Source organism: Hemitrygon akajei, chromosome 22, assembly GCF_048418815.1.
Source record: "Hemitrygon akajei chromosome 22, sHemAka1.3, whole genome shotgun sequence".
NCBI classification, from domain to species: domain Eukaryota; kingdom Metazoa; phylum Chordata; class Chondrichthyes; order Myliobatiformes; family Dasyatidae; genus Hemitrygon; species Hemitrygon akajei.
In genome coordinates, this window is record NC_133145.1 from 31,690,899 (window position 1) to 31,717,249 (window position 26,351).

Below are 26,351 nucleotides of genomic sequence, written 5' to 3' on the forward strand. Positions count from 1 at the left end.
GGATGTTTCTTTTTGTGTTTCTCAAACATTCTCTGCAAACACTAGAGACTGGTGTGCATAAAAATCCCAGGAGATCAGCAGTTTTTGAGATACTCAAACGACCCTTCTTGCACCAACAATCACTCCACAGTCAAAGTCACTTAGATCACATTTCTTCCCCATTCTGATGCTTGGCCTGAACAACAACTGAACCTCAAGACCATGCCTGCATACTTTTATGAATTGAGTTGCTGCCCCATGACTGGCTGATTACATATTTGTATTAATGAGCAGGTGTACAGGTGAACCTAATAAAGTGGCATCTGAGTGTATACACAAGGCCAGAAATGGAGAAAATGAGGAGTGGAATAGATTTTTAATACAACTTGATGTCACAAAGACAGGAAAGTTAAAGCCCATGAATGAACTTAAACTACAAGAGGAACAGGCCGACTGGAATAGTATAGTCCTGATGAAGGGACTTGGCCCGAAAAGTTTATTCCCCTCAATATTTACTTACTGAGTTCCTCCAGCATTTTTGTGCGTGTTGCTCAAGACTTCAAGCACCTGCAATGTTGCTTGTGTTTATTGTATTGGAATTATAGTCTGTAGCTGATCCAGCAAAGAATGGAAGTCAAGTAAATGTGGAATTTAATCAGAGAAATGCCCATCTACAATTAACTTATACATAATTTTATAAGTGTCTGTGCCCTAAATGAATAAAAAAACACTCGGATCAGGAGCTTGAACCAGTAAAGTTGGAAGCTAAGTATTTCCATCGTAATGGAACTAAATAATCTGGAAAAAAACTCAGCATTTGTGCAAAGAAAAATGGTTATCATTTCAGGCCTAGAATCCTTCATCAGATTTTGCCTGTCCTGCTGAGCTTTTCCAGCTTTTCCTGTTTTAGTTCAGCTATCCAGCACCTGTAGATTTTTTTTTAATTGATTAACATTGTAGATGCCTGATTACAATTTCACAGGATTTAATAAATTCTAACCCAACTCAGAAATGTCAAAATAAAATCTGGTGCAGTTTGTGACGTAGAAATTTCATTTTTATATGAGGCGTCAACCATATAAATCATTGCCTGGTGCTACACAACGGAAACTTTACTACCAGTGTTTATCTCAGCAACATCGGCTCAATATAGTCAGCACAGAAGATTACAGGCAATAGTGAAGAATTGCTTTCAGAAACCATCATGAATGATTTATTTTGTATTTGATACAAGTTGCAAGATAAAGACTGCAACAACCTTAAAATTGTTAATGTTTTTTCATCAAATCTATAATGCAGTCACTTTAGGAAGCCAACTTGTTTTGAACATTAGCAAACAGTTGACATCAGTCACAGTGTAAAACAGGGGGAGATGGTTTTCACAGCATAGTTTTTTGATTATCATAAGCTTCCAGAAGGATAGAGGATCAGAAGGAGGCCATTCAATTGTTAAAAAAGAGACCAATTTCAAAATTCTTCCTTTCAAGTATATATTCAACACTCTTGTGAAAACTACAATGGATCTCTATATTAAAGCGATTATTATTTGTTAAACTGGTCGTTATGCTTTGTGTAAAAATCAAAGGTGATCAGCAATTTGTGTGAAACAATCCAGGTGAGCTGACTACATTGTACCAATATTCCTTTAAAAGATTTGATCTATGCGGTATGGAGCACCCACAAAGAAAACAATTCAGTGTTGATGTTAAATTTTAGTTTCTACTTTGTCGAAAGATCATTACTCAGTGACATCTGCAGTTGTGAGTTACACAACTTTTAAACTCAGTAAGGACCTACTGTAAGTTCCTACACCAGGGAAGCAGTCTAAATATAATTATAAGCCATTGTACTCATGGTGATGCACAGTAAATTTCATTCAGTGTAAAATAAAGTAAGTACTAATTCAATCTTCATGTGTATCCAACCAGTCTTGGAGTGCTTGGAAAATTCTTACGCATTCCCATACATTTTTCCTGATCAATAAAAAGTGAGTTTGCTTTGACAGAAAGGTCATATTCTAAGGTCGATTTTGTTTGTACCAACATTTGCAGAGTATTTTCAGCATCCTTTAACCTCTGCTGCAAGGTCTGGATAGTCGTGTCGAGCTCCCGAACTTCATTAACAAGACTATGATAAAAGATAAAGAAAATAATGACTACAAAATTGCTTCTAATATTAATTTGAAGTTTCAAAAATTGGATATTGTAGTGAAAGTATTTCTTTCTTTCCAACATTTTCTATATTATTTGTCAGATGCTTTTCATTGCTATGATATCCGTTATTTATTCCTTGTCCTGATTTATGTGTACTGTGAATACTTGAATCATTTTTATTCACAGTTTTGTCATCCTTCCAATTATTGTGCATGAATAGTACAGTACTCCCATTTCAACCATGAACTTCAGCTGTGACTATAAAACGCTGGAAAAATCTTCATAATTTTTACAAGAAGAAATATTCCATGGCCATATAGACGAAAATAAGTGAAATCTTATACTAAATGAATCACATTTCAAGATCAGCTCAGTTACTGCAAGCAAGAAGATCCATTCTATTTATCACCAACAATGTATTTCATTGAAACCTCTTTCAACTTTTATAGTCATTGAAATGTAAACTAAGATGAACAGACAGAGCTGAAATCAATGCAGGCTTGTTGACCTGTAATATCAAAACCTGTTTTTCTCTCTCTAAAGATGCTGAATATTTATTACACTTTCTGTTATACTTTAGATTCCTCGCTTTTGCAATTTCTTTAGTAACCATTAACCTGGTTATAACTTTTATCACATACAGAGCACTTAAGATAAAACACAGGTTGTCCTGAACAAGCATCCAAAGAACAAAAGAAAACAAGACTCTGGATAATAAACATTGAAATGGATTTTGCAAGAAAGTAAGCTTAGAAAAAGAACTTCATCACAAGTGGTCAGTTTTCAGTTTATCATCACTGAAAGCCCTGAAAGCTTTTCATAGAAAAAAAAAGTTCTTTTCCGTTGCACACTAAGTCAATGCTTTAACTTAATACAATCAAAATTTATTTCAAGTAAAATAATAAAAGTAATGGGGTGTTCAGTATGTAATTAAGAGATAGCTTGCTGTAGTTCTGTCGATATGTAAAATTTAGCATGTTTCTTGGATTCCAATAAACCTCATTTGCTCTCCCTCCAAGTGAAACCAAATACCATGCATGTTCATTGTACGGTTTATACAGAATAGGAAGTTCAAATTACAGAATATACTAACAACAGTAGAGATTTCATGCTCTGAGGAACTCATGAGTTATGCTCTCATATTTACTATCCTTTGTGTCCTCCACTTATTACTTGTCTGTTGGTCAAAGTGGAAAATAGAAGCACAAAGTAATTCTCAAATAATATCAGAGAGTATTTTAATGTTTACAACATTTTATGTCATAAAAATTATTTTCAGATATTAAAGGCGAAGCTAAAGTTGCTTACCCCAATGAATTTAATGAACTATTTGAAGGCACTCTTTTCCTTTCCTTCTGTCCCATGCTGCATATTTCCATCTCCAGATAGAGCAATGTTTGGAAGATAGCTGACTAAACAGGGAACCAGCTTCACTAAACAAGGGAGTCTCTCAGAGCTGTCATTAAGTATCATTTGCATGCCAAGTAGAAATAGTTCTTTTAAAGTTCACACAGGCTTCAGACTTCTGTGGAGATGCCATGTATGAGACATTCTGAAAAACTGCCAGGTTGCTGTGTTCATAGCAACAGTTTCTATGTTTGTTACAGCTACATTGCTGTTGTATCACTTTCACGCCATTTCCACATTTTTACAATAAACATTTCACAATGGACTCAGTAACAATCTACTGACTCAGATTACACAACAGGGCCAAAGCCAGGCTGCTTAAAACAATGGAAGGAAGCTGCCAGATGGAGTTGAAATTCAGGATTTATTTAGTTATTAAGGAGCAATTTGCCAATGATTAGACACCTAGAAGTATATTTTAATAGATTAGTCAGAGAAGGAACTCTGATGTCACTAATGAAGGGTGATCAGCACTCTGACTCAAAGTAAATCCCTTTGTGGTGTACCATAAATGCCTTGCATACTAAAGTTACAAAAATGATTCTGATAGATCAACAAAACAACCCCAGCATCTTATTGGAAAATATACTATTCATTAAGGCATGAAACAATGAGAGGGAGAAAGGTCTAACATCTGTCCATAGTCTAAGATTAGTTTTGCCGTATAAACATTGAAACATACAATGAAATGTGTTGTTTGCATCAAATTTGATCAACAAGTATTGCACTGGGCAGCTTGCAATGGTTTCCACATTTCCTGTGCCAACATAGCATGCCCACAATTCACTAAACCTAACCATGCATCTTTGGAATGTGGAGCATGCAGGAGAACGCGAACGCTTGTTACAGGCAGCAGTAGGATTTGAACCTCCATCCTACAGCGCCGCTGTAAAGTGTTGTGCTAACTGTTAGACTAAGGTGCCGCCTCACTAACAACCTGCTTAAGTAAACGTCAGCAGTTTTCAGCCACTTAGGTGACAATATCAGGAAGAATTTGGAATGCAACAAAATTGCATCTCACGGTGCTACTGTCTCTCTGAGGGATTAATTTTGAAGGTACGAGGAAAGTCGGTTTAAGCCTCTGTTCAATGAATGAACAGAACTGCAAAATATCAGATTATTTAGTATGCTGTTACTATTGCATTGACTCTTCCTCTCCTTATGTCAACCACAATTCACTCCCACACCCAACCAATTGAGCAATAATAACTCCGAGGTGCTACAAAACCATGCTTAATAGGGTATGATCTGACTCATCTCTGACATGTGACTTTTAGAATCAATGCACCATCAAGTGGTTTGAAGAATATTTAACTTGCTTGGTTAAAACATGATAGACATCCTTTCCTTTGCAAATATGTCTAAATTTCCGGAAGTCTGCTTAGAATATTTCTACATTATTGATTGTGGGTGACTGTGCAAACATATTCAGTATGAAATTTGAGGCTGAGTCTGACGGCCACTACTGCACAACCTGTGCTACCGCAGGCCTTCACTCACTCCTTACTTTACTGCTCCTCACCCAGCAGACTTGCGTGACAACTGGTAATAAGAGTGATCACACCCATTAGAATATCAGGCCCTAATGAATTTTCACTCTGGCCAATGAGCTGGTGTCACTGCCTGAAGGCAATGTTGTCCAAATGATTGTGCAATTTATCCCTCCTGATTGCATTACTAACAAAGGACATTCAAAATCCAGTTGAGGGCTACAAAAACTGAGGTTTCTTCATGTGATCTGTGTACAGAATGCAAAGGTACCTTCAAACATAGACCTGTAGAAAAGAACTATTCTATTCTACCCTTTTGAACTACACAAGCCATTTTATTTGTTTTCTATGTATACGGCGTATTTGATGTAAGTAAATTAATAATGACATCACCTGGGAGGTTTTCCTTTGATAAATTAATAATGTAAGTTGTGGGGGGGGGCGGGGGGAGGAATGAGATAATGAACAAATGGCAGTTGCTTTATGGTTCTTGTAACTCAATTGCCTGTCAGAATTTTTTAATTCCAGTTTTAAAGGTTTATGAACCCAGTCAATACTTTCCACAGTAATGCAGAAAATCACATGTTCGGTATGGCTAGAAAAGGTAATCTCTAATCAGTAAGATTAATTTTTTTGAGGAGGTCATTTGATAAGTTCATGATGGTGAACCGTGCAACTTCATTGGGCAGTGCCTCTGAAAAGTGTTTGAAATGAGACAGGATTATATGAAGTTAGTAGCCAACAAACATAGTGGATTGAAAGTTAGTGTTATGCTTGTACATATGAAGTAATTAAAAGGGGCAAAGGCTGGTTACTTGTGCCTTAAAACCAGTCGCTTCGGGCAGATGGAGGTCATCAGTTGTCATCCGCAGCTCATGGAAAACTCTGACCTCAAACCTCCGCTGCCTTGCGGCTAGACCCACTCATGGGGCAGGCTTCGGGAGTAAGCCCCAAAGGAAAAATCCTGAGCTGAAGTCCCTAAGGCAGACTTACACTGAGTTCACTGCTGACTGTCAATTCCTGCGATACTGCTGGTATCAAACTCGTATTGGTCTCTGCTGTTCCCTTGGGTTCATCAGATGTGTGGAGAGAGGAAGCTTGCTACATGGGCAACAACTTGCTCTCCATATCATACTGCCCAGACTTGTGTATCTAGACAGCCTGGATGCAATACCCATGGTCAACTGTGACTGATGGAGGCCTCAGAATTAGTTACTAAAGGACTTGGATCTCAATAGTGGCTGGTTACCAATATCTCTCCATCAGATTTAGCATCTGGACATATTAAATGATTTATCTATTGCATATGCTTAACCTTCTACTCCAATACTCCTTCTGATGGTCATTGTGATCTGCCTTTCTGAAATCTGTTATTTGTTAATTTAATTAAAAGCATGTGTACTAATTGGTGAAGTTATCTATATCGTGAGAGAGCTGACCATGGAAAGCTGTTGATCATTACAAGCAGATCTTTATGTTTTAGGATAGTTACCTCATGTTTGGCAAATTGTGCTTAACTTAGAAAGGTACAGTGTTGCTGTACATGTGAGTAGATTAAATCTTGAATTTTCATGGACTCTGTGTGTAGAAGTGGTTGTTATAGTGTATCATTCTGGAATGACCCAGTGCCATTACATATAAAGGTTTAGGTTGTGCTTAGAGAATAATACACCATGCAGTAATCACATCAGATCTTTGTTAGACCTAGTTCCATACCCTTCGGAGAAGTGTAGACTTTGACTGAGGCTTACAAAGTAAGATTTTCGTAGAACAACTATTCTAACAGAATTGATTAGCTTACAATAGCCCATTCACTTTTGACATTAGCACCTAGGTCAAAGTTGGGTGCATCCATGGCCATTTTGGTTGTAAACATTCCACCTTAAAATTTCGTGGTGCTCGAGGCTCGAAGCATAAATGTAATGTCTTTGTTCTGATCTGCACCAGTGCACTGGAAGAGCACTGCATGGCCAATGAAATCATTATGTGTGCATTTGTTCTCTACAAGCATGATTTGCAGCAAGAAGTGCCCGGTTAAATTTCCAGAGAAACTCAGACAGTCTGTAATCATATTCTGGTCCAGGAGTTATATCAATTTTGATAAACACAGCATATTTTAGGCATTTTTCTCACCAATGAATAGCAGAAATGTAGAACAAGAAACTCAAGAGACTACAGATGATGGAATCTGCAGCAATAAACAATCTACAGATCTATCAGCATCAGTGGAAGGAAAGGAACTATCGACATTTCAGGTCAAGACCCTTTATCAGGACTGAGAGTGGAGAGGAGAGATGGCCAGGTTAATGGGGAGAGGGGGAGTGGTGAGACAGGAGCCTGATCTGATTGGTGATCTGTAAGTTCAATCACATGAGGAGAGGAGGAGTGCAGTTAGAAATAGGTGATACTTGCAAGATGAATTCCAAATAACTATTTCATCTTAGAAAACTTTGCCATGGTTGCTATCTTGAGGATAGTAGTCGAATTTGACACTGAGACTGGAAGTTCAATACCAAATCCTATAGCTTCTGGTAACCAACTTTTTTTGCCTATATCCAGACTGGCAATTTCTGTTATGTTTTCTTTCTGCAATAGTAGCTCAATTTTCTCTCTCCACAGCCCTGCAACATGCTACTTTTATATTCCTTCTTGTTGTTCTCATTCCCTTATGCTTGATCTGATGGCTTTTGATATGATGTACAAAGTTTTCGGCAGTGGTGAAAAATGATTAAAGAGAAACAGTCAAAGAAAATTGGACAATCCTTGAAGGCAAAACAATTAACAGGGCCACAGGAGCAGGGCAGGGGCATGGGACTAATTGAACAGCTCTAATTGATAGTTATAAGCCCCTCTTCAGTGTTATACCATTTTTTCATTCCAATTGGTCTTTTCACAAAATAAAATTCCTCAAAAAGATTACATGGCTTTGTGTTCGTGGAGTTTATATAGGTTATGTTGTGTAAGGTTTCGTGAGTACAGGTCAAGGTGAATGGATCTGTAGGCATTTGTCTGTGTTTAATATTTGTCTGTTTGCAACCTTGGTAGTTATATTGCCAATGAGAGGAAAAGAGATTTTGTGGGGTAACAGATTACTTTCAAGAAAAAGAATTACTTTATTAATTGTGTTTGCTGTTCAGCTCACATATATACTGTACATTGAAACTTTATTTCTCCACTTACTGAATTTGAACTGGATCTCGGCAGAGCTCCACATTTGGTCTCCATGTACGTTCCTCGAGACGAGTTTGAGCTACCTTCAGAGGTCCTTCCTTATCCCTGATTGCTCGTTTGATGCTCTCAATTGTCATTTCAGTTTGGAAGATCTCTTGAAGAGTCTATGAAGGCAGAGAAAACACACAGGAGAAAAATCATTTATGTGATCCTTCATCATTTGCTGGGACTAGCTGTTTTAACATTGCATCATGAGAACATGTATTCAGAAACCGTAGCACTTGGTTTATTGATCATATCAGCAGTAAAACACAACAAAATCATGAGTATTTTTTCATCTGTAAGAAAAAACTAATGTTTTTGTCTGCAATTTGGGTTTCACAATATTTTTGAGAAATAATCTCCAGCTAACCTTGGGGCTACATTGTTCTATATTTGCATCTGCTCATACTTTAGATATGCAATCTACAGGTCAATATAATGAGCGATTACATTCTTTTTTTCTCTGTATACCATCTCCTTTCTAAATTTGTGAGGTTATCAAGGCACAAAGTTGTTGCAGGGTTAATGTTAGAGTAATAGGTCAATCCCCACATATATACTGGTCGCAGTGGGTAAATAATCTGTAGCTATTTTTAACAAATATGTAATACAGCCATCTCTACTGCAGTAAAATAACTTTCACTGGAAAAGCATATGCAGGCCAGTTCCAAAGGTCGAGTCTCCCATACTTTCAATGTTCAGTTAGTGCTATTAAACATTATTGGGACAATTTCCACAGACTAAAAGATGATGAGAGAGACAAAATAATACTTCCCTTTAATATTCTTTCATGCCTTATAATCTCAGAAATTTACTTTGCAATGCTTTAACTTTGTTTACAGGAGTTGCTCCTCATTGCATTCCATTATTTTTTCTTAAAAACTTTCTGAGTCTGTACAAGTGCTGGTAATAATGTCTCCCAGTTCATCTTTGAGTTGAAACTTTTCAGGACCAAGCTCTCTCGTGTCAATCGATTTAATTTTATTTACAAACAATTTTTATAAATATTATCTTGAGAACTAGATTCTCAATATCTCCCCTAGATACTTGGAGATATAAATTGCCACATTGCACAGTGTGGAATTAAAAGGTTCCATTTCAAATATGATCTGAGAGCTAAGGTTGTTGTCAAGACTAACAAGACCCGTAGAAGCACAAACATACTTAATAAAAAGGATGCAATGCTGTGACAAATTTTATAAGCAAAGTTAAGAGGTGAATAAACAAGAGATTTCACGCGGAGATAAATAAGTTTAAACCATGAAGGTACAACGTTTGAAACCTGCTAAAAATTAAACAAAATTGTTAACAAAAATAGATTTACCATTTTTAAATGTTTACTACTTGAGAAAGGAAATCTAAATAGTGAATGTAATTGAAATAAATAATAAATCTCCTATTTTTCTCCCAGCAGCAGAATCGGTTTACCCTGTTACAGGTTCAGAGAGAAGACATCTCAGCTGAGAACTACGACGTCTGTGGTAGCATGTAGTGCCCTGTTGGACTGTGCAAGGAATCTAGTACCTTAGTACAATGGCAGTTGCAGCTGGCAGCGAGAGGGTGGAATTTGGCAACACCAGCTTATGACATTCCTAATTCTGGAAACTGTGACATCTACAGGGATGTCCAGGTAATTCCCTATACAGGAGACAGGGCACATGATTGAGATGTTTTGCAACGTCAAACATCCGATACCAAAGTACATTGTCATTATCATGGAACCCCAATAAAACTAAAAGTCAGTAGAAATCCATTTATTGGAGTCTTAATTTGTTCAAATGAAAAAATAACTGCAGTTTCCTTTTTATGATATAGACTGAAATAATTTTGGCATACTTTATCTACATTGGCTCACAGATCAATCCTGCTCCCCTAAGCTAATCATGTTAGCCACCAGATAGAATTCCACAAATACCTCAGGCCAACGTTCCAAGGTTAGCAGCCTTTAGCTGCTACATCATTGACAATTCCTCCATCCAGTGTCAGAAGTGGGATGTTAGTTGATAACTGGGCAGCATTCACAACTTCTCGAACGAGGAAGCAGCCCCTATCTGCATTCAGATTTAGACAGATAAGCAAAGTGATACTGTTGCCAGGATGCAATCATCTACTGTGACAGAGAATCTAACCACACTTACTCAAATTATTATTGTTGAATCCCTACAGCCCATAACTTGCGGGTCACCACTGACCAGAAACGTAACTAAATCGGCCACATAAATACTATGCTAAAAAAGCTGTTCAGAGCCTACTAATTATGCATGACTCAACTCCAAAACCTTCACAGTTAAGTTCTCTGATATGCACCATTGTCTTCGATAATTGAGGCTCTTAAAAAATTTAAAGAATCTCAGCTCATCCCTCGATTGGGAGCTCATCTATCACAATTATCATTCACTCAGGACACTGCTGCACTCAGAGGGATGCAAGGCCTGTCATCTACAGTACGGCAGATTCTAAATACTTTCAAACAGAACCTGCCAAAACTAAACATTTCCACTTAGATCCAATTACAAAGAAACCACGGCAGCACTTCTACTTCCTTAGAAGTTTGCGAAGATTTGTCAGCACATCTAAAACTTTGACAAACTGCTATAGATGTGTGGTGGAGACTAAATTAATTGCCTGCATTACAGTCTGGTATGGAAACACCAATGCCCTTAAATGGAAAATCCTACAAAAAACAGTGGATACTTTCCCAGTCCATTGCAGTAAAAGCACTCCCCACCACTGAGCACTTCTACATGAAATGCTGTCGCAGGAAAGTAGAATTCATCATCAGGGATTCTCACCACCCAAGACATTCTCACTTCCTTCTGCTGCCATCAGGATGAAGTTACAGGAGCCTCAGATCTCACAACATCAGCTTCAGGAACAGTTATTACTCCTCAACCATCAGGCTCTTGAACCAAAGGGGATAACTTCACTTAAATTCACTTGCCCCATCAATGAACTGTTCCCACAACCAATGGACTCACTTTCAAGGACACTTTGTCTCATGTTCTCAATATTTATTGCTAATTCACTTATTATTACTTTTCTCTTTTTTATATTTACATAGTTTGTTGTCTTCTGCACTCTGGTCAAATGCCCAAGTTGGCCCGGTCTTTCAGTGGTTCTGTTATGGTTATTATTCTATAGATTTATTGAGCTTGTCCACAAGAAAATGAATCTCAGCATTGTTCATGGTGACATAAATGCTATCATGATCATTACGTGCCATGTTGTATGATCATAATTATTCTTGTCAAATTTTCCAGAAGCAGCAGCTTGCCATTGCCTTCTTCTGAGCAGTGCCTTTACGAGACAGGTGACCCCAGCCATTATCAATACTCTTCAGAGATTGTCTGGTGTCAGTGGTAGCATAACCAGGACGTGATATGCACCAGCTGCTCATCTGACCTTCCTCCACCTGCTCCCATGGTCCATGAGACCCTGACTGGGGTCTAAGCAGGTGCTACATGTTGCCCAGGGGGGTCCTTCAGACTTGCAGAGGGAAGTAGCATCTTACACCTCCTTTGGTAGAGATGTATCTTCATCCTGCTCCCATATGTACTTCCATAATAAATTTACTTTGAACTTTTTGAACAATAGATACAGGCAGCAGAACTCATGTGAGTTACCCCCCCTCCCCAAACACATAACACCCTGATGTGTAAATGTGTAAATTCCTTGATTTATGAAAGGGATATGCTCCTAGAAAACAGAATCAGGCTTATTATCACCGGCATGTGTGGTGAAATTTGTTGTTTTGCGGCTGCGGTACATTGCAATACAATAAATATATACAGTGGATTCTGGTTAATTGGTCCATCAGTTAAACAGGGCAGCTGCTTATTTGGGACAACTCTTAAAGAACAAAAACTAATCAAGAAAACACCGGGATTCCCTTTATTTATTTGGGACACTATGCCGCTTAATTGGGACAGGAGACTGCTGTCAAAGAGTTTCTAACTAGTGTCAATCTCATGAACTTGTGTGGTCAGTAGACACGACATTATGCTTAGATGGAACAGCTTTTAAATAGCATCAGTTATGGGTGTTTTTGCTTAAAAAGCAGTGATTTTTGTCAATGATGGTGTGAAATAAAGAATAAGCCAACTCAGACCTGTTTTGCTCGGCAAGGTTTCAAGCATTCAGGCTTGAAGATGTCAGAAATGGCTGGAAGCGAAATAAAATGATTTCACTACTTCAACAAGTTAGGAATTTTGAAGATGTTTTAGGATGAACTCGGCAAGTCACTTCACCAGAGGTGCTACCCATCTCTGGACACAGCAGCATACATTGTATGAATCTCTGTCAATAACTATTAGGAACTACACACAGTTTTCTAGCACTGAAGTAGTAATAGCAGTATTCTAATTTATTTTGTATTTCATTTAAATACATAATGTGTTACTCAGCTAAACAGTAGTTTGTCTTTTTTATACCTTCCTAACTATTTCCATGAAACTTCGGCTAATTGGGGCAGCCACTTAGTTGGGCCAAAATATACTGTGACATACCAATCCTCCTCACACTCCTATGGCTGCTGCCATGCCTTCTTTGTAATTGCATCAATATTTTGGGCTCAGCATGGATCTTCAGAGATTTTGACCCAGGAGCACAAACTTTTCAAGTAAGTCAAAAAAAAAACATAGCCACCCATTACGCTTCATCTAGTAAATGTCTAAAGAACTTTTTTTCCACAAAAGTAATGATATATTTATACAAAAGTATTAACCACATAATTGTCCATATACTCTTTTGGACATAATGCAAAAATGCTTTTACAAATCTTAACTTTGCTCCATGAAATTGAATAATTAGTGACTGTTATCAGAATTATTAACCCAAAGCATCAGGTTACCTTAGCAAGATGTATCTGCAACTTATTTTTGGCATCACTGGTCTCAGAGATGCGGTTTGTCAATGATACATTTAGTGTATTGAACTGGTTCCACATCTCACTGGCTGTTGAGTTTAGGAGATTTTCTATGTCATCCCGAACCTTAGCAGAAGAGACTCGTTCACTCTGTGATCGCAAAATGTTATTATCTGTGAACTTAGCCCAAGACTCTGGAACTGAAATTCTGTTTGAAATAAAAACACATTAAAAAGATTCTACCTATAGATTTTTATTGGTTACTAGAAACTCACCAAGCACTTAGAGCACCAAACAACCTTTGTCAGTTCTTTGCAATTTACTTCCAAAGTTTTTTTCCATCTTACTGTATAATCTTTGCTGTTATCATAGGTGAACAGTCTACTATCATTGGATTCCTAATATTATATATTTTGAAGAAATTTTAAGATAAAATTTTAAATCTCATTATTAAATTATTATGATAATGAATTAAGATGCATTAGATTTTGCACTAAGAGCTGAACATGACTCACTGCTATTATGCAGTAAATCGGACAAAAATATTGAGAGATAGAAGCACAGGAATCAAGGAGCTGCTTTTCAATTTTCCCTGCTCCTTCCCTTGCTTTTCCAGTCAATTGGATTGAATTGTCTTTATTCTTTCACACTGATGTTCCTCTTGAGACATTCCTCCATGGTCAGTTACAGAGAGTTGTTATGCTTACAAGAACACAAGTGAATATTCTTTTAGCTAGTCCTCATAAAAGGTATGTGTTTCAGTACTTAGGTGCAATAAATGTATAGCTATGCAAAAATTCATAGTTAAGTTTATCTAAAAAAACATGGAATTTACTTAGTAAAGAAGGTAACAATTCAGTAACTCAAAATTATTGCTTTATCTTACGTAGCATCTACACGATCCAGCCCTCTGTAGTAACCGATGCCATCAGACGTGTTTCGTAGTTGGTGACACTTTCCATCAATTCTGTAAGCTACGTTTTTATCGTTGATATCCTGCTCCAGCTCATGCTGAGCATTTCTATTTGATCTGCAAAAATGAGCAACCTTGTTGTTTCAGTAAAAATTGAAATTGAGAAAAGTTTTACCAAAGCAAAATACCACCGATGCTGGACTCTAACATGAAACAGTAAAATTCAGCATGTAATAGTAGCATGTAACATTCAGCGGGTCAAAAACGGAGTTAATGATTCAAGATGATGACATGTTATCAGTATGGTCCATTTAACTCTGATAGATTTCAGTGGAAGTAAGCATCAGGTGTTTTCTATAGTTGGAGATGGATCCACAACTGCCTTCTGCACAAATTTAGCCTACCTCAGTTTACCGTCATAAAAGATGCAAGATTTCCTACTTTTCTTTGAAAATTTAAAAATTTTTTGGAAACAAAAGCAGAAATTCCAGAAGGACTCAACAGGTGAGACAGAGTTAACCTTCCAAAACAAGTTATATTTGACAATCTGCCTGGATTTGTTGCCTGTGGACTATGCCCATCCACATTTCTCTGGGACGGGTGCAGGCTGCTAAAACCTTCAGCCCATGGGGTCCAGCTGTGAGGCCTGGGTGTTCAGTAAACTTCAGTCAGTGTGCTGCTGAGCATCTCTTCTGCCAAAGCTGAGGAATTCTCAAATGATTTTTTAAATGTTGCAGATAAACTTGCCACAATTTAAACAAAATGTCAAAAGTTATTTTTTTAAAATCATTAACATACCAAGAAATGATCAGAAATAAAACAAAAGCTCTTCAACTCAAACATCAGATTTGGAATTCACCCAAACCAGTGGGGACTCTGTTCCCATACTAGATCAGAAGATCAACCTTTTCCCAACAAAAGTATGCCCCTAGAAGTTGTTACTCAGTTCATCACCCCTTGAAGGCAATTACTGGTGATCATCAGCCCACAGCTAAGTCTTAGTCTTAAGTAGACATGACCGATTGACTTCAAAATTGCTAGCCATAGTTAAAATGTTCAATCGGCTATTACAGCAGAAGATCCGTCAACAGAAGAAATAAATAACTGAGCTAAAACATTTCTGTCTGTATAGATGCTGCCTGACGTACTGAATATTTTCATCAATCTCTGATTTTGCTCTGTGCATGTCTACAAATTTGAATACAATAGCAAACTGCAGGCATTGGATAGTGTGTGTTTTGGTGGTGACGCTTGGACAAAAATGATAAAATATAATATGACATATGTGCATAAAATAATTTGCATGATATTACAATAGGCATATTGATTATGACCAATCTCAACTTCAGACAGCTTCTCTAATCTGGCAATTTTTTGATTTCATATATCTGGAGTCAGCCAACAGGCATCAGATTACTCTTGATACAGATGGTTGTTGCCTTTGCTATGTAACGGAGCTTACTGTTACTCCTTTTATTGCCTCTTAGATACTCTCTCATCTTGTGGCATTTCCCCATAAATCAGACTAGACAGGCATTAAAATTTATCAATCACAGAAGAGTATTCTCTTTTACCCAGTTGATCTCAAATGATCGTAAACCTCAGCCTCTTGGAGAAATATATAATTTTATTAAAGAATTATAATTTTAATTAGGCCATCAGATCATACTTGTCTGTTGTATAATTGTAGTTATCAGGCTGAAAAGGTTCTTGTTTTGAAATTAGGCTTCCTTGTTCTACTAAAGGGGTTGTGGAAGTAGATAAAATATTGAAAAAACAACTGATTGACAACTCCTACTCCCCAACAGTCAAAAGAACATTAAAATGACAAGAACTCCATAAGCATCTCACCATCATTTCATCTAAGTGGTAGACATGTGTAGAATCATTCACTGAGTTAAACCTTACAATTCAGACTATATTTACAGTCATTCAATACTTTTATCCGTTTCTTGGACATTATACTGGAGCTATTGGAAAATTCAATTTTAGTGAAATAAGCATTAATATTTGAAAGGAATTGTTGATGTAACACAATCGACATAGAGCTATTTAAGTTGTGGGAAGGCATTTTTCAGTGAGTATTTAAACTCTATAGCTTTAATGTAATTTCAGTGAGCCTCAGAGATCTAATTAGTTATTAGTACAAGATGATAGGGTAGAACCCTGCAATTTACTTGGTAAAATGACTTCCCTAATATAATACTACTGCATTCAAAACAACATTAAACTTTGGCGTAGATGACTTTGTGTTGGTAAACTTCACTGCCCAATCCTGTTAACCTAAGACAGGGGTGTCAAACTCATTTTAGGTCACGGGCCGGATTGCGCAAAATGCAGCTTCATGCGGGCCGGATCAGTCGGACGCGTGTGAATGCAGCTTTCGTTGCCTCCGTTTTTTCAGCCTGCTCTCATGTGTCTCAGTCTCTGCTATAACTACAAAGTGTTTCACTTTACAAATTCCATTTCTTATGAAGAAGACTGCCAAGCAAGACTGCCGAATAAACACTAAAAACCCTGAAAACCTGGTACCTGAATAAACTCAGCATTAGCCATATCATACGCCATAGGCGCTTCGATTACTGGGGCCAGCTTTAATAGTAATTAGATATTATCTCGCGGGCCAAAGATAATTCCACCGCGGGCCAGATTTGGCCCGCGGGCCTTGAGTTTGACATATATGACCTAAGAATATAAAATATAAAAATGACATGTAGTACATTCAACTCTATTCAATATACAGAATTCAATTTGACACTGACTCTCTTCTTCCCATAATGCTGCAGCTCTGAGATCATCCCTGAAAGTTTTTAATCAATAGTCTGGCCTGTAATTGAAATTATTACTCTTACGCAAGTTGGGCAATTGCCCTGTCCAAGTGTTTTCTCATTCTTCCTTGACAGGACTTGATACAATCAACTTCCTGTGAAAAAAAAATGCAAATATTCTTCAAGGATCACACTGAAATATATCTGGAACAAATAAGGTTTGGAATTCCTGAGATTCACTAACCTTTAACAATTGCCTCTCTACGTCATCATGAACAAGGTCTATACCCATCCTCTTCTCTCTTTGATACAGGCACTCCTGTGCCACCTGTTGCATTAAAAATGTACATATAAATCAAGAACAATGTGTAAAACAAGTGGATCAGAAGCAAGACATTACGTGGCAGTTGATCTTTATCATGTTGAATCATTACAGATTCCATTTAATTTCTTACAGATGATTCAATTTAAACACAACCATTTGAAAAATAATTCAAAAATCAGGAAAACCTGAAGAATGGGTTTTTAAAAAATGACCACAAAGAAGTTTGATTATTCTTCTTCTGAAGGCAAGACGGTCACAGAGCCCTGAGGTGGTACAACACAATAAAATGGGTCCTTTGACCACTATGTCAGGCTGTGTGTTTACCCATCTACCCAAACAATTTGCCCTCATTAGGCTTGTGCTTACCCAGTTGAAATGCATGTCTGAACCTCACACTGAAATGTGGTGATTGTATGTGACCCCATCATCTCCTGTGTCCCCAAGTTCCACATATTAACCACACTGTGTAAAAAATAATCCTCTCAAATCCCTTACAAAATTTCTTTCCTCTCATCTTAAACACATGTCCCCCTGTTTGTAATACCCCTCTCATGGGAAGGGAAGATTATTTTAGCTGAATCCCACTAAGTGCAATTGAATGGAATGGCTTTGCCCTTTCCTCAAAGACGAGATTCTATTTTATCCTGTCGTGAAAGGAAAAGGAAAATCAAATGAATCTATTCTCTTTACTGTGCAGCAAAATAGGACAGTGGAATTTCATCTTTCAGGAGGGTGAAGTCTTGCAAGCCATCAGGCCCTGATGGTGTACCTGGTAGGGCTCTGAAAACTTGTGCCAACCAACTGGCTTCAGTGTTCAAGGACATCTTCAATCTGTCACTGCTGCAATCGGTAGTTCCCAACTGCTTCGAAAGGGCAACAATCATACTGGTACCCAAGAAGAGCAGGGCAAGCTGCTTCAATGACTATCGCCCAGTAACATTCATGTCTACTGTGATGAAGTGCTTTGAGGGGTTGGTCACGACTCGAATCAAGTTCTGCCTAAGCAGAGTCCTGGACCTGCTGCAATGTGCCTGTTGCTACAGTGGATGCAATCTCACTGGCTCTCCACTCAGCCTTGGATCACCTGGACAATAGTAGTGCCTACATCATGCTGCTGTTTATTGATTATAGCGCAGTGTTCAAAACAATCACACCTTCAGTTCTAATTAACAAGCTCCAAAACCTGGACATCTGTACCTTCCTCCGCAAATGGACTTTTTCTTCTCCGCTTGGAGGCCACAGTCTGAGTAGATCAGAAATAACATCTTTTCCTCATTATCAAAAGTGGCACACCTCAAAGATGCATGATTTGCCCACCGCTCTACTCCCTCTACACACACGGCTGTGTGAGTAGGCACGGTTCAAATGCCATCTATAAATCTGCCAATGACACAACTATTGTTGCTAAAACTACAGATGGCGATGAGAAGGCACACAGGAGCGGGATAGATCAACTGGTTGAATTATGCAACAGCCTTGCACTCAACATTTGTAAGACCAAGGAATTGGTTGTGCACTTCAGAAAAGGGAAGTCAAGGGAGCACTCACCAGTCCTTATTGAGAGATAAAGTTTGAGTAGTTACAAGTTCCTGGGTGCAACATGTCTGACAATCTATCCTGGGCCCAACTTATTGATACAATTACCAAGAAGACATGACATAGGTTATATTTCATCAGGAGTTTGAAGAGAATTGGTATGTCACCAAAGTCACTCGCAAATTTCTACAGATGTACCATGGAGAGCATTCTGAATGGTTGCATCACCATCTAGTGTGGAGGGGCCTCTGTACAGGATCAGAAAAATCTGCAGGAAGCTGTAAATACAGCCAACTCTGTCATGGGCATTAGACTCTCCCCTACGAGGACACCTTCAAAAGGCAATGCCTCAAGAATTTGGCATACATCATTAAGGACCCCATTACTCAGCACATGCTCTCTTTTCATTGCTACTGTTAAAGGAGGAGGTACAGGATCCTGAAGAGACACACTCAACATTTCAGGAACAGCCTCTTCTCCTCTGCCATTAGACTTCTGAATGGACAATGGATCCATGAACACTACCTCACTATTTTTTCTCCTGTCTTTTTGCACTATTTATTTGTTTTTATATTTACTTCTTATTGTAGTTTAAAATTTTTTTATGCATGCAATGTACTGCTTCCGCAAAACAACTACCGGTAATTTCATGTGATGTGCCTGTGATATTAAACCTGATTCTGATTAAGTTGGGTTATTGTTTTTCGGACAAGTATCCTACTTCACAGTTGATAAGCCTATAAGAAGTGTAGGTATGAGGGGAATGTGAAAAGTCATTCTGTAGTGGTGATCCTGATTTCAAGGTAGACTGACTTCAAGGCAGGGGGAAGGAGATTGCAACAGCTACAGCTGAGGGCCTTGCTTGCAATGAAAAAGTTTGATGGTGGTCAGAGAGACCTAACTAAAGGTAGAGGATTGATCAAAGGTGAGGAGGTCTTGTCCAACAAGAGTAACTGTGAGGTTTAACAGCGCTTGTGGGTGAGGGCAGATGGTGATGGGGAAGGGCAAATGTTGTTATGTTGTCCAATAGAGTTGGAGGTAGCACTTCACTTCTTGCCAGTCTTCAAACAGTAATGTCAAAACATTCACCTCATGAAGCCAGTCCTTGTCTTTGACTTTTAACTGCCAAGTTTCTGAGGTCTGTCACCCTTGGATACTTGTGGTTAAAGTAGACTGACTGTGAAAATGAATCCAGCTTATTTCCTTCAAGCAGATTTCTTACTTGACCATTCATACCTCTCTGTTAAAACTGGTTTCCACTCCGGTTCAGCTCCTGTTCAGTTTTTACTTCTGACACAACCCCTACCCAAATAGCTATTAAGCCAATTAAATCAAGTAACCATCTACTTTGTATGAATACTTATGAATTTTAATATGACCAAAAGAAGTGTCATAAGTTAGTATCATGAAGCATTAAAGGTGGAATGCTTTGGATTTATCGCAATAACAACCAAGGCTAATCTTCTTCCCAACTGTATCAACATTCTTCAACACATTAGCATCATACTGTGAGAGATTAGACTGTGAGGAAATAATTGGAGTGAAATCCATTTCAACTCTACTTTCCACTGATCAATAGACTTCTGTAGCTGAACAGGTGAAAATCAAGGAAGGTTATACCAGTTATTCTTTAAATAACTAAAATATCCTTAAAACAATTCTTTTTTGAATGCAGTTTTTTTTTCAGTGTACCCGACATTATCTATGCATATATCAGACATTGTATATTACTGAGCATTAAGAGATCAAAAAAATTAACTATCAGGGAGCATTTTACCTGTAGAGGACCTTCTGTTTCTATCAGGGCTCGCTCCAGTCGCTTCTTGGCCTGTATAAGAGCGTTAGTCTCTCCAATTATCTGCTCAGCCTCATGATCTAATTCAGATCGCCAAAACATAATGTCATTGACTCGTTCTCCCAAATTTTTGTTAGTTTCAAACTGTGTTTTCTTTGTAACATTGTCCTTGTTCTGGAGCAGACGAGCAGTGTCAATCCTTAGTCTCTCTGCAATGTGTCTGGTGGCCTCCGACTCCTTGTAATTGAACTGATTGAATTCATGCCAATCCTGGGGAGTGTATCTGGTAATTACTGCTGTTCTGTTTGATGGTAAATGTGCGCTTTTGGCTTCAACAGGTCCGGGGTCATTCACAGAAATAGAGCCTATATTAGGAGCAATGCTTGCTACCTTATAGTAAGTGCTAGGCCTCCAAGGCATCATTAAGCTGTGTTTATACCCGTTAAAAGGATAGTACCCCTTGTAACTTGATGCCATTGTTGAAATTGCTGGCAGAAAGTGAGCAGTAGCTGGTCTAGGACGAGTGTAAGTAGCAGTCATGCTGGTTCTAAAAGTTCAATGAAGCCTGTTCCAATGAAGTACACAAATTATTATTTTTTAAAACACAGTTTAAAATTTTTTTTCAATACGACACTGTATAATGTTTCCTGTAGTGAATTACTTTGAAAGGGTAAAAGAAAATTCATTGCAACTAAATTCATCCCCTTCAAATACAAATACAGATTTTTTAAAATATATATTTTCACTGGACTATTACATTTTATTTAGATTCATGAACTTGTTGTTATTCTTACCATTCCTAACCATCTACTCCCCTTTAAGTTAAATGTTACTTGTTGGAAGTAGCATTAATACCATCTGTTATGTTTTAGTATTTCAGTAATATTATTAATATATTGCTTGATTAAGCACTCTTTGCTGTTTATATAATTTATTACGGGTGATATGTAAAAATACATACCATTATGCCACCATATCATATATGCATACTTCGCTGATGTAAAGAATGGAGTAGATCCATTGTTTCTGGCTCCGCATGTTTTTCTTTTGATTAGTTTTATGTTTTGGCGTTATAAAACATAACACAACTCAAGAGTCCTAGTGCAGGATTCCCTAAAGATTAACATGAAGGCAAAGTCGGTATTAAGGAAGACAAATGCAATGTTGGCATTCATTTTGAGAGGACTAGAATATAAAAGCAAAGGAGTAATGGCGAGGCTCTATAGGCACTTGTCCGACCACACTGCAGGATTGGGAGCAGTTTCCGGCCTCATTTCTAAGGAAGGATGCGCTGACATTGGAGAAGGGCCAGAGGAGGTTTACGCGAGAAAGATCATGGAGAATGAAACAGTTAATGTATGAGGAGTGTTTGATGTCTCTGGGCCTATAGACGAGTTGAGAGAAGAACTGAGATATCAAACCACATGCTTTTCCTACTAACACTGATAACAGTACATCTCTGTCAAATACCTATCCGAGGACATTTGATATTTACAAGAATGTCACCTCAGAAACTGAGAACTAAAGAGGACAGCAATATAGTGCGCAAGACCATTTTGTGCAGCAGTTAATTTTAACTAGAATTATAATTAGCTGCCATTTTATTACTGCACTGTTCAATATCCAAGTTACTGGCAGACGGAGGAAAAGGAGGGAGGTGAGAGACTCTAAGGATCTTTAACAATAAAATACTGTTTATTATTGTAAATCAATGAATTTAAAGTTTTAATTCCCTCTAAGCAGTTTTTAATTTCTGAGAACTTGCATGTTTTAAATTAAGTCATTTCCTGCTGAGCTACGGTTGGTTGATGGTATTAATGCTACTCCTTGCAGGATAATATGTAATTTTAAATGTAAAAGATTATTGGGAATGGTTATAGAAATAGTGAAACCAACTGTGAATTCATAAATAACAACCCAAGGAACCAAAGTTGTGAATAATAACCTAAATAAAATGTTATAATCTAAATAAAGCATTTTAAAAGTTCAGGATTATGTACCTTCCACCTAGCAATATCTGAGGTATTATTTCAATTGCATTTGCAGGAGGTACTGGATAAATCATTAAAAGGGAAAATCAACTATGATATCCCCAGCAAGCTCTACTTATGTGTTACCTATTAGACTAGTTAATGAGAATGGTGACTTTGGATTGATTTCAGTGCTCTTCTCTCTAGAGGGTCATGTAACTGCTGTTCATGGATAAATCATCAAGTAGAGAAAAAGGGTAATCTTTCTCTATTTGTTCTCTGGGCAGATGAAGTTTGGATCACGATTTTACAAATTCAGTTTTCATAGATAGGCAAGGTCAAGTATTGAGTTACTGTTGGTATCTAGTTACTGTCGTAAGAATGCAGGCAGGGATGAAATGGCTGCATGGCCTCCACAGAGTAAATGTTTTGGCAAGTAATGCATTTGAAAATTTGGCCCTGCCATCTCTTGATTTCATAAGTGATATCCAATCGTGGAATTCATGTGGCGAGTGAAACAGCTAACCTTTCCAAATGATAAGGATAAAGATGAAGCAACTTTTATCAGTTCAGATGGAAATCATTATTATGAGACATTTGCTCTGTTTCTCGAAATGCAGATCCTACCTGACTTGCTAAGTACTTTTAACATTTTCAGTATTTGTATTAAATTCCTATTATCTGTAGCATTTTGCAGCAGATTATGAATTTTTTAAATATTAAAAAAGGCATTGGCCTGTATTCAGTGGGCTTGTATGCCAGCACTTATATTCTGAATACTTCTACAATTTAAATACTTTAGTATTGATTTTGACCATAAGACATGGGAGCATGGCTTGGCCATTTGGCCCATCGTGTCTGCTTTGCCATTCATTCATAACTGATTTATTTCATCTGTTAACTCTACTTTCCTACATTCTCCCTGCAATAATTAAGGCCCTTATCAATCTCCACTTTATATATGGCCAATGACTTACCTCCTCAGCCATCTGTGGTAATGTATTCTACAGATTCACTACACTTTGGCTAAAGAAATCCCTCCTCGTCTCCATTCTAAATGGACGAGAGTGTGCCTCAAGTACTCGACTAGACTCTCCCACTATTAGGAGTTTGAAGGGATTTGGTTTGTCACCTAAAACACATGAAAACTTCTATAGATGTACTATGGGAGCGTTCTGACAGGCTGCATCACTGTCTGGTATGGGGGTGGGGGGTGTAGGGGCTACTGCACAGGACTGAAAGAAGCTACAGAAATTTGTAAAATTAACCAGCTCCATCTTGGGAACTAGTCTCCGTAATATCCAACGTATTTTCAAGGAGCAGTGCCTCAGAAAGGTGACATCCATTATTAAGGACCCCCCTCACCCAGGCCATGCCTTCTTTTCATTGTTACCATTAGGAAGGAGGTACAGAAGCCTGAAGGCACACACTCAGCGATTCAGGAACAGCTTCTTCCCCTTTGCCATAACATCACTGAATTGACAATGAACCCATGACACTACCTCACTTTTAAAAATATATTTCAGTTTTTGCACTATTTTAAACCGATTCAATGTACATATATATACTTACTGTAATTGACTTTTTTTTAATATATTATCACGTATTGCATTGTGCTGCTGCTAAGTTAACTAATTTCACGACACATGCCAGAGATAATAAACCTGATTCTGATCCTGATTCTTAACCCAGAACCGTCTTTTTGTGACAGGGTACATATCCATCTGCAACTCATTGGTATGATCTTCTAATTTGTAAGAATTGTACTTGAGGTTGGAAATTCTTTGTATTCCTCGAAATAAATGTGTCCTATTTAAAATAAAATAGCTGTGTTAATTTGCTCTGTAGCTGAAAATATTCTCGGGATAGAGGACTATTGACAGCTAAACTTCCTCAGAAAAAAGACTAAAGAAGTGAAGAAAACTAGGTTTTGAATTTTAAGTTAATATAGTATAATCTCTCTAAAGTGAGTGGACTCATTGATACATTAAGGTCCTCTCTTAAGTTTAGGACTCTAGAACAGGTATATTCAATATCATCACAAGGATATTTGAAGATCAACATCCAAGACTTGGCATCCTGCTTTCCAATATGCTTTGAGACCAGGACTGCCTACAGAAGGCACAACAAAGCACTGAGAATATACTGCTAACTCTGTCTGCAACATTCCCTACATCATGGGCTTGGTACATCACTTGCATGTTCAACCCCAAATTCCTGAAACAAACACTATTCCAAAATGTCTTGGGAGGAGATTACCAGGTGAAGCAAGGGAAAAATTCAAGGGTTTGTTCAGAGGTCGCTTGAAAAAGTGCAATATCCCCACTTGGCCTGAGATTATTCAAAGGAGAAGGGGCACTGAAAGTGGTATTGTGAGCCTCCTAGCCTTGCATCAGGGGCACAACTGAAGGGAGTCATGGAAACAATGGAAGGAATAGCTCAGATCTCCTCACGATCTACCACTCCTATCAGTCATCTCCTGACCCCATCTGTGGAAAAGTCACCAGTTCCTACAATGGCCTAATCTGTCATTTCAGAACCCTCAAAGCTGGAATGAAAGCAAGTTATTATTCTGCTTCCCATGGGACAGCCTAGGAAGTCTCCTCCTGACTGTTGCACATTTTTAACTTTATTTCTTTCACATTTTTGCTGTGCCTTATTAATTGATGAAAATAACTGAGCAGTTTAATGGTTTGCTTTCTACTACGCATCCCCGAAAGAAAACAAAGAATTATTTTTCAATCAATCATTCACAAACTTTTAAAACGATCCAGGTTAAAATGCAAATCTACAATCTTAAAAGTTAAATTGCACATAAAAAACTTCCTACTCATTATGAAAAGTTACGCTGTTAGTCATCGTAATTAACTGACCCTAATGAAAATTCCATTACATTATACCACCTTTTAGCACAGAAAGTATCATAATTATCTACTTTCAGAAGTATCTACTTTTAAAGCCTGTTTAATTTTCATGCATTTTCTAAACGTCAATTACCCAACTCCACAAAAGATTGTGCATTTAACTTATGTACCAGTCCTTTTAAAACAAAATATTTTAATGCATCACAGAAATGCAAATTGTCGAGGAATTAGTTTCTAATTTTTTTTCTTAGAAAGACACATTACAATTCAAAGTATTATGTGTTTTACCGACCAGATAATAGGATTTTTTTCTGTGGTATGACAATGTCGTCTTCACACTGTTAAAAGTGCAGCTGAGCCAAACAGCAATAGCTGCGGACTCGCAGCCGGTGTCGGATATGTTGATTGATTGACAGCAGTGTCTGCGACCTGGCGACGGAATCTCGGGTTGGGAGCGCGTCATTTCGCGCTGATTAGCAAATGAGCGCGCGGCAGGGGCGGGACTTCATCGTCGGGTCAATCTGCGTTGTGTGTACGGAAACCCTGGAGCCCCGTTGCTATGGACGCCGTGAGTTGGCAACGACCTCCCCGGGAGGAAAGAGACTGCAGATAGAATGGGCAATGAGGATAAAAGGAGACTTGCTTCCAGGTAAACAAGTCTACACGAGCTAGGAGAGAAATAACTAACAGTTAGCACGCATCGGTGTTTCCACTGATGAACCATAAACTTAAACTATTTCAAATAATCTTGAAATGCATTCACATTCGAAGTGTCAAATTCAAACTAGTTCTTAACTTTCGTTCCACTGCAACTTTTAACACACAAATCGTTAATAGAAAGATCTGTGTTATTGCAACGTCTTTAGGACGTCCCAACCCATTTTTATAGCTAATGGATATTTTTTGAAGTGTTGCTACTGCTGCGATGCAGAAAATGCAGCCTTTAAGTTGCCTACACTTCTACAGTGCAGAAACAGACGCTTTGTCCCCTCATGTTCAAACTGACGATCAATCAACTAACTAATCCCATTCAACGGCACTTGGTTCACACCCTTCAAAGCCTCGGCAGTTCCA

General features: G+C 38.0%; 1 protein-coding gene across 2 annotated transcripts; it reads right to left on the minus strand.

The window, feature by feature from the left end:
• Positions 1-381: 381 nt before the first annotated feature.
• Positions 382-25,673, minus strand: tekt3 (tektin 3). Of its 2 annotated transcripts, XM_073025907.1 has the most exons (8): positions 25,570-25,673; positions 20,426-21,008; positions 17,032-17,115; positions 16,872-16,942; positions 13,993-14,136; positions 13,092-13,314; positions 8,210-8,364; positions 383-2,106 (listed from the first exon to the last, which is right to left on the minus strand). In XM_073025907.1, exons 2-8 carry the CDS (start codon positions 20,981-20,983, stop codon positions 1,890-1,892), a joined length of 1,452 nt encoding a protein of 483 aa, XP_072882008.1. In that variant the 5' UTR covers positions 20,984-21,008; positions 25,570-25,673; the 3' UTR covers positions 383-1,889. The 2 variants fall into 2 exon arrangements, with proteins under 2 accessions (XP_072882010.1, XP_072882008.1); XM_073025909.1 differs by lacking the exon at positions 25,570-25,673 and having other exon boundaries at positions 382-2,106; positions 20,426-20,983.
• Positions 25,674-26,351: the final 678 nt, after the last annotated feature.